Raw genomic sequence first — 9331 nt, forward strand, 5'->3', positions numbered from 1 at the left:
TTCCACCACATTCACTTCTGTGGTGCAACTGGTTAGCACATTCGGCTGTGAACCGAAGGGTTGGTGGTTTGAGACCTGGTGCCGTAATTTTGTGAGAAATGTTATTTTCTTACTTCAGGAATTGTGTCTGGCAAAATAAATGAAAATCCAATCATTATTCTTCCCCTGTTATTCCTCAGGTGTCTTCATTTCCTTGTTTCTTGATTAAATTTCCCAAGTTCCTTCTAAATGCCAGCAGATATGAACACAGTCCCATCGTTCTGGACCACTTCTTTTGTTTCCAAACTCCATCTTTCTCATTGTGCTGGTCCATCAGTAGAGTCCCCCCAGCAAAAAGCAGCAGAAATCACTTGGCCAACGTCCTGCAGAGCTTGCCCTCTGCACTGAGCTGGCATTGTCTCTACCTGAATCAGTTCCTTGGGTCAGGCTTTGGATGTCACAATAGACCACGAATGAAAGTGGTGGAGACCTCTAGCTAGGATGTCTATAGGTTTCCTGTGACTGCTATTTTCCTAAATCATTAGACTCTCTCAAATTTTTTTCTTGCTTACAAAATGAATACCAAAGACCGTCTCTCTTAGACTCTGCAATTCCACTTCTGACAATTTTTTATGCAATTGCTATATTTGTATAGCTCAAGTTGACTCATGTAAGGATTATTCTTTTTAACACTTAAAAGAAAAAAAGATCAGAAGAAGCTGCACATCCATCCATAAAGTCCTGATTAAATAATCAATGATAATTGACACGATGGAATTGGAGGCCAAGGTGAAAAACAAAAATAAGCTCTCTGAATTGATTCACAGCCAATGTGCTGGGGGACATTGCTGGAGTCTGCTAACCCTGATAGCCCAGGTCATGCACAGACTGGCCACTACAATAACTGCTGAAGGTGGCTGGGCACACACCAGACAGCTGCAAAAGACTTTGCCAGGTTTCTGATGCCTCTCCCTTCAGCCTGCCTTCATGTCTCTAGTTAATAAGGGGTGCGAAGAAAGTGTAGTTTCAAGGGCCATTCTCACAGAAGATTGAAAACTTTTCATTTTCAATCTCAGCTCACTGCAACCTCCACCTCCGAAGTTCAAGCAATTCTCCTGCCTCAGCCTCCTGTGTAGCTGAGATTACAGGCACCCACCACCACAGCCAGCTAATTTTTGTATTTTTAGTACAGGCAGGGTTTCACCATGTTGGCTAGGTTGGTCTTGAACTCCTGACCTCAAGTAATCTGCCTGCCTCAGCCTCCCAAAGTGCTGGGATTACAGGCGTGAGCTACCACGCCCGGCCGATATTCATTTTCTTTAATATTCTGTCAAGTATTGATTTCAAGATGGGGGCCGGGCATGGTGGCTGTAATCCTATCACTTTAGGAGGCTGAGGTGGGTGGATCGCTTGAGAATGGGAGTTCGAGAGCAGCCTGAGCAACACAGTGAGATTTTATCTCCACAAAAAAAATCTTATAAATTAGCTGGGCATGATGGTACATGCCTGTGGTCCCAGCTACTCAGGAAGCTGAGGTGGCAGGATGCTTGAGCCCAGAAAATGGAGGCTGCAGCGAGGCATGATTGTGTCACTGGACTCCAGCCTGGTTGACAAAGTGAGATGCGATCTCAAAAAATAAAAGGTGGGTGGGCGGGGACCAGCAGATCTAATATTGGATCTTAAGCAGTTTGCTAAAATTCATATTAAGCCTCCTGGGGAACTGAGCATGTCCCTAGACTTCCACCATAGGATTTTCACCTCATAATTCTACTGCATATAACAAGGCAAATTGCAAGGAGAAAGGTTTTATGAGGAATCACAAAAAAGTAATTTGAGAGTACCTGTAAACATGACTTTTGAACGTTTTTAGTGCAGAGCATGGTGACTCATGCCTGTAATCCCAGTGATTTGGGAAGCCAAGACAGGGGAGGATCCTTGAGCCCAGGAGTTCGAGACCAGCCTAAGCAACATAGCAAGACCCTGTCTCTGGGGAAAAAAAAAAAAGTTTTTAGGCACCCAGACATACCCTATTAAAGCCTCCTTACTCTATCAGGAGTCCCACCTCAACTTACTTGGAAAGAAACCTGCCCACTATATTGCCATCTAAAGCAGAGTCCCAGCTTCTCAGTCAGGAGCGGAACGAAGCTGAATCAGAGTATACATTGCAACCACAGGATAATGACTTGAGAATTATTACTGTTTGTTGTTCTTGGTCTTAGATAAAATAAATCCACTCATATTTGCAGGTACACTTTATTCTTTAGTCTATGACATGTGCATTTCTCATGAGTCTCATGCAGTAAGCATTCACCATATACACACTGGGAAAAGCTGGGGAAAAGGTTGGTAACAAAGGATAAAATACTAAGCAAAATGAGTCTTATCTCTGAGCTCACTTTTAATGGGGCATAACATTATATAGTTGTGGATTCAATGAGTTAAGTCATATAAAAAAACAAAGTGCTGTTTAAATAGAAAAAAAATTATGGATGTAAAAGTAATTATTTTCCTGCCCTCAATAGGCTTAAAGTCAAAATGAAAGTTCCTGGGATATTTTCTTCCAACCACTTATTCTCATTCCTCACTTTTGACTTACCCAGCTTGCATGGCCACAGGTGTGAGCTCTTTGTACTGAACTGTTTTGGAGATCGAGTCTGAAATACAAACCCTTGAACATACTATTATCTAATGCTGTCCACCCTGGGAATGCAATTTCTTTCTTCATTCAAGAAAGTCTTAAATAAAACCCCTAAAGTACCACTATGTCTGGTACTTTCCAAGCTGTCAGCAACTTGACGGAAAGTTTCTTCTTCACCTTGGTATCTCTTTATCTAGCAGAGGTGGCAGTGGGCACTTGGAATTCTGAATAAATCAAAGTCAGCCTGTCAAATTCTGATTCTGGATTTTTCCGGTTCACTTGGAGACATCAATGGCATGTGGAAACAATCCACATGCAAACCCACAAGAAATAAACACAAAAACAAGACAAAAGTTTCTAAGTGGAAATGTAGTTTGTGTGCCAAGTATAAGAGGTATGTGGGTTGTGAGAAATATTATACCAAGCTTTACTGTATGATTCTTTTCATTCTTCCAAATAAAGTGCACCTATCCACAATGTGGCTAGTATATTTTACAGGCAAAGTAGACAAATTCACTGTACCCCATAAAACACACAGATCATCACACTGACAGAAGAAAAACAAAAACAGCACAAGCAAAATACAAATAATTATAATCATACTGACACTTTCTGAAACAGCCTCGAAAATGATCAGCATTTTGGTCTACATGAGACTGTGTAGACTGATTAAAACCTAGGTTTTCAGTTCCTTGTAGTGGCTTACACTGATCCTTTGAAGCCTACAGGGCTGCTTTGCCTATTTGTGAACCCTCCCTTGCCCCAGTCCCACAATATATAACCTGAGGTGCACTGGTTCTCTACTAAGCTTTGCCCACCTTTTCAGTGGTTCCAACCCAACACTCCACCCAGGAAGCATTGTTTGCAATTATGGGAGCACATCATACTCTTTGAGACTTCTGCTTTATCATTTTCCAGTTTACTTTCTAGGAATGACCTAGAAAAGTTGGCGAGGACTGACTCATCTCTGAAGACTGTGATCATCAATCAGGTTCCCACTGAGAGCACTCTATGACCTGCCGTGGCCCCCACTCCATCCCTTATATGCATCTACCATGATGCCTATCTTCTACTAGTGGCCTGAAGACTCTTAATGCCAAGGGCCATGTGTTATTATCTATTGTCACTGTTTCCTCCTCAAACAATGGCTTATAAAATGCTGACTTAACTGACTGATAAAGTGGGCTAAGATATTAAGTAGACAGAAATTAAACAGAAAAAAAAAAACCCAGATTAAATGGCAAGGTGGATGATGGGGGTGGGGGTGCTCTAAGATCAAGAGATGGAATGAAGGTGAAGGGAACACAAAATCAAAGTTGAAATTTGTCCAATGCCCCCTAATAAAAATAAAAAGGCATATAAAAATATTTTTATTTTCTACAAACACATTTGGAAGAACTGTATTTCTTCCCAACCCCATTAACTGTCATTTTTTCTACATAAAAAAGATGCTAATACCACCCTCACCTGTGACTACTAAACAGAAAAAGATTGCCTGGACTAGGCATTATCCCCCTTGTTGGAAATAAAGGCCCTTCCTGGAGGCAGGAAGTGGGATTTTTAAGAGGCAGGCAGTCAAGAGTCAAACAAAACAAGCATATGCAGTAGTCATAATCATGTTAGTATGACAGTATGAATTAGGTGACTCAGCCAGGCATGTACAGGAGTTCGAAGAGGGAACAGTAGAAGCCCACAAAAACACGTTTGGGCCCTGACCAGAGACATTTGGTCTGAAAAACACAATAAAATGTCTGCCTGGGTAGTCACAATCCTTCTAGTATGAGGTGGACAGGAAGCAGAGCAGGGCCAGGAGATGGAAGGGGCCTTCCTGGCCCTCATGAGTCGCCGACCAGGGAAGTTCCCTCCATGCTCTCTGAGGGTGGCGGGGCTCCAAAGATCCTGGCCAGGAGCCCTTTGTTGGAGCGGGCCTTGTCTTGGACAGTTGCCAGGCGAGCCCGTTCACGCCCCCCTGGCCGTGCTGCTTTCCGGGCTCTCAGTTCCTGCTCAGTAGGACGCTGGGCAAATGTCCAGGAGCCATCTGGGCGGGCAGGGTCCGCATCAGCAGCAAGAAAGCGTTGTCCCCGTTCCACACTTTGAAGATAAAAGTCGGTCTCACGCTTGGCCTGAGCAACCTCCACTCTCAGGCGCTGCCTGCGCACCTGGCGCTCAAAGGCAAGGTGCTCGCTGAGGTGGGACCAGGTGAAACGGTGCAAGTACTGTGGGCAGAAAATCAGAAAAGATCAGGATAGTGCAGATTAGAGAGAAAAGGAGCGGGGGCGGGGGTGTGCGGGCGCAAGGCCAACAAGAGGCCATGGGGATACTTGGACCAGGGTTGCGGAGATGGGAGGGTGAGAGGTATGGCAGAAAGATCTAGCTCCTCACCTTGAGGTTCCACAGGTCATAACGGAAGGGGCTGCGCCTGCGGGCACCCATAGGCGTGTTGTGGAGACTGGCCGCCACGCGCTTGGCTACGCGCTTGTCGCGGAACTCCACCCATCCCTCGGTGTAGTCCTTGCTGTAGGACCGCTTTTTTCCTCCCGCGGCTGCTGCTGCCTTCTTTTTGCGTCTCACGAACCTGTCTGCGACCCAAAGACAAAGCCCCGTCGAGGATGCCTAGGCTGCACTCCCTCAAAAGCACCTCCCACTGCCCACATTGTTCTTCATTTCTGCCAGCCGGTGTCCCACCTGAGAGTTTCCGCCGGAGGGAGGGAACTGTTAAGTCGCACTCTTTCCTCTATCTAACTCAGTTCTTTCCTCAAATGTCCACTCCTTAATCTGGCCTGCCCTGAACGCTATTTAAAACCTGCACAAGTCCCCAACCTCCAGTAGTGCCTGTAAGGGGGTGGAAAGACCAAGGGCGACTGATCGAATCGTTTCTTGACCAAGGCCGCGATGCCAAACGTGTATGTTCAGTTTTGTAGAAAAGCTGACCAGGTTTTTACTCAGGTTCTACTCATGAAACAAACCAGTAGACAGGTCCGGAGAGAGAGGTGAGCAGAACCGGAGTAAGAACGCAAATAGCGACAATCCGAGAACTAAAGAACCACCAGACACACTGCGCTACCTAGTCTCCCCAGATCCCCACCGCCGCCCACCCCAGCATCCTCACAGACTGATTCCTTCACCAGCCAGGAGCCGAGCACCGCACTGCCCATCGCCCAAATCCAGCAGCTCGCGCCTCAGCCCTGCGCAGCGAACCAACAGGACATGCATGCTTCCCCCCGCCAGCGAGCGACGACCTCCTCCTTTCACCGCCAGGGCCTGCACACTTACCCTCAGCCTGAAAGAAAACGCGTCCCACCTCGCCGTAGGCACTGAGAAGGTTGCGGACGTGCAGGGGCCGGAAGCGCGGCGGGATATGGCCCAGGTACACAATACCTGGCACTACCCGCTTCTTGCTGCCACAGGCCGCTTCTTCGGATTCCTCCTGCTCCTCCTCCGCGTCTAGATCCTGGTCTGTCCCTTCCAGCGGCTCTTGCTCCGTTGCGGCCTTCTCCGATTCCTCTCCCTCCATGTTGACTGACACGAACAGCACGACAGCCGTAAAGTGCCTTGCCAACAGACGCAAAAAGCGTGCGACGGCCTGAGACGCGGAGGTGGGGCCGAGGCGTTATTGACAAATGAAAAGATTGAGCTAGGCAGGCGGATCCCGGAGATACCCGAGTGGAGAGGGCGGAAGTAGGGTGTCGGGTCGGAAGCCAGATTATGAGCGTGGGAGCGGGATGGAACGCTCGGGTTAGGCTCACAGATTCCCGGTCAGATCTTCAATTCAGGACAGGCAGAAGCAGAAAAGACAGATCCCCAAATATAACCTACCCTATAGAACGCCTAGTTGAGATGGTAAAAGTCAGGTTGATGCTGGCTTTTTGGAGAGTTTTGCAGAACAGTTTTAGGGAAGTTTCTATGTGTTCTAGCCATCCAAATAGCATTTTATTCAAGGGCCCCGGGTGCGATTACAGCTGAGGAACGACAGTTTTTTAAAGTTGATAAATTTCGTTTTAAAAATTTAAGTTTGAGTTTTGAAGTTTTAATTCTTTCTGGAAGGCCGGGAGCGGTGGCTCACGCCTGTAATCCCAGCACTTTGGGAGGCCGATGCGGGCAGATGTCAAGGTCAGGAGTTCGAGACCGGCCTGGCCAACATAGTGAAACCCTGTCCCTACTAAAAATACAAAAATTAGCCAGGCGTAGTGCAGCGAGCCTCGAGTCCCAGCTACTCGGAAGGTTGAGGCAGGAGAATCCCTTGAACGCGGGAGGCGGAGGTTGTTGTACTGAGCCAAGATCGCACCACTGCACTCCAGCAAGACCCTGTCTCAAAAACTAAACTAAAATAAATTATTTCTGGAAATTTACTTCGGAATTTTGCCTATTTTAAAATTTAAATTTTGAAAACAGTTTAATTTTGGAAATTTAAGTTGCTTTTAGTCTAATATTTTAAATTTGATTTTGTGAATGTCTAGAAATGTAAATACAATTATTTGAACCATTTGCTTGGCATCTATGACACATGTGTATTGATACAGTATCCACATGCATCCTTACGCTGCAAATACATGTCAGAGGCACACACGACTCACAATTCTGGCGACTCCCGGGCAATGCGTTTAGTTCTGCTCACCCTGGGTCTGTCCTCAGAGATTCCCCATCAGATCACAACCCACTTTTCCTTCTATGACCGACGCAACCACAGAACTGACCGGGCCCCGGCGGTCCTGCTCCCGCCAGGAGGACCGCGGACCTTTCCTAAATCACACCCAGGGCCATTTTCCCCTCGCGGGCTCGGTTCCTCAGCCTGTTATCGTGGCCCGAGGGTGCTCCCAGCAGGGGGCGCCGTCCCCACCCTTGAGGCGCTTCAGTTACTCGGATCGGTGCCAGCGCGAGGCGGACTGCAAAAGGCAGTGCTGGGAACCGCGTACAAGTAATCCGGTTGGCTTTCTGGAAGCAGCCCGGGGAGGGTTTGAGGACCATCAGTACAAAATTTCCCATCTCGCTCCAACAGGAGCGCAGAGTAGCCCAGAGAATGGAAGCAGGGGGTAAATGTGTCCACTGTTAAAATCAGAGATGGCAGTTTTCGCAAGTCCCCAAGTATATTTATAAAGTTAACAGGGCGCCGAGCTGTATCACGGAGCGTCTGAAAGTCTAATGATAGACTCTTCGAATTCTCACACTTCTGTTGCATTAGCTTTATTGAAAACTTGCTGTCAGGTGTCCACTGCTTCTTTTCTGAAGAGGAATGGGGTACGATGACAGTAATAAACTCCGTCTATTGCTATTTAATTCTTAACACTGACATCTTCAAAACACAGCATAGTTAATGAAATGAGAGCACGTGTTGGGGTCGCTTTAAAAGATCGGGAGTTAGGGGAGGGGCATGATGCAAGAGTCTCGGTCAGTTGTGCCAGTGTGGTAGCTAATGGTAGTTCTTCAGGCTGATTCTCTACCTGGTATATATTTGAAATTATCATTGATAAAATGTTTATTCACACCAACTATCAACATAACAGCTAAAGGACCGTCGAACCGCCAAAAAAGAAAAAAAAAATGAAGCCTTGGGCAGCGTGTTCTTCCCGCTCTCCACATTCTTCATGATCCCTTCTCAACTTGGTGGAAATTAGGTCTCACTCAAGAGACTTTTTCTCTCAGTTGACTGTCCTTGAAGCAAGGCTTGTTAGCAATTTTCAGTGTGGATTCTTTTCCTTCTGAGCGTCTTACAAATTCATGCATAAATAAGCAAGCTGCTCACTCACCGCGTCCTGTAAGTTGGAGAGATCCTTTTAAAAGGAAACTCCTTCGAGCCGGACTCGAACCAGCGACCTAAGGATGACCACATTCAAACCCCTACAGTCCTCCGCTCTACCAGCTGAGCTATCGAAGGATGTTGTGGTGCACTGCTTGGATACTTTAGGATTTACCTATTGCTTTTGACTATCCTGTAGTGATGCTCATTTTGAAAACATAGGAAAACGTAAGGAAGTTTTTGAGGATATTAGAAATGTTTCAAAATGTTCTAAAATGTTTTAATCTGAGTACGGGTAGTGAACATACAAGTGTATGAACAATTCATTTCCTTGAACATTTAAAATTTGTGTGTTTTACTGTAAAATTGTTTGACATCGGTCAAAAAAAAAAAAAAAAAATTCTGTGTCCTGCTCCCTTAGGTAGAATAGATAGGAACATTGCCCCTATTAAGCGTGTTGTCCCTCTGTCCTGTCTGCTTAGCACCTCCTCTCTTTATGGGAAGGGATAATAAAGGTAAGCTTATATTAAACACAGACAACTGGGTTGAAGAGAGGAGACCTACCGCCTTGAATCGGAGTTACTGCCCAGTTCATTTTGGAAACATTGAAATTCTCCTTTCTGAAGGGCAAGGAAAATCATAGAATTTGTGTAATTTGTGTTCAAGACACAAAACACGAGAAGCCCGTTGTGTGTGTACATATGTTTAGGAATGGAGCAGCTCATATGATATCGCACAATTGTAACGGCACAAATAAAATATACCACTCTCCCTCCCTCACAATTTAAAACAGATGGAATGTAACATTCCACTTACAGGTGTCAACCTAATAACAGAGAGAAGCTCTCTGAAAGAAAGTGTTTGCTTGGGAATAGAGCATTGCTATGAAAATATGGGTGCCATTGGAAATTATGTATATGCAGGAGGCAAAGGGAGACAAAGGTTTTTATTTTACTTTTTTTTTTTTTTTTTTTGAGTCG

The 9331-nt window shown here is 45.8% G+C and overlaps 1 protein-coding gene and 1 non-coding gene across 2 annotated transcripts; both read right to left on the reverse strand.

The window, feature by feature from the left end:
- Positions 1–2353: 2353 nt before the first annotated feature.
- Positions 2354–6183, reverse strand: ABT1 (activator of basal transcription 1). The gene is made up of 3 exons (XM_032272223.1): positions 5891–6183; positions 5000–5196; positions 2354–4833 (listed from the first exon to the last, which is right to left on the reverse strand). The coding sequence occupies exons 1-3, from the start codon at positions 6129–6131 to the stop codon at positions 4453–4455; spliced, it is 819 nt and encodes a 272-aa protein (XP_032128114.1). The 5' UTR covers positions 6132–6183; the 3' UTR covers positions 2354–4452.
- Positions 6184–8400: 2217 nt separating this feature from the next.
- Positions 8401–8489, reverse strand: TRNAY-GUA. Its single transcript is given in 2 exon segments — positions 8401–8436; positions 8453–8489. It is a non-coding gene; the product is annotated as a tRNA-Tyr (tRNA).
- Positions 8490–9331: the final 842 nt, after the last annotated feature.

The sequence above is a fragment of the Sapajus apella genome, unplaced genomic scaffold (assembly GCF_009761245.1).
Source record: "Sapajus apella isolate SASKATOON/1434 unplaced genomic scaffold, GSC_monkey_1.0 scaffold339, whole genome shotgun sequence".
NCBI classification, from domain to species: Eukaryota; Metazoa; Chordata; class Mammalia; order Primates; family Cebidae; genus Sapajus; species Sapajus apella.

Coding starts and splice junctions, on each gene's coding strand:
- ABT1 (XM_032272223.1), bottom strand. CDS start 6,131: ATGGAGGGAGAGGAATCGGAGAAGGCCGCAACGGAGCAAGAGCCGCTG. Junction 5,197..5,890: donor CGTTTTCTTTCAGGCTGAGG/GTAAGTGTGCAG, acceptor TTTGGGTCGCAG/ACAGGTTCGTGAGACGCAAA. Junction 4,834..4,999: donor ATGACCTGTGGAACCTCAAG/GTGAGGAGCTAG, acceptor TTCTGCCCACAG/TACTTGCACCGTTTCACCTG.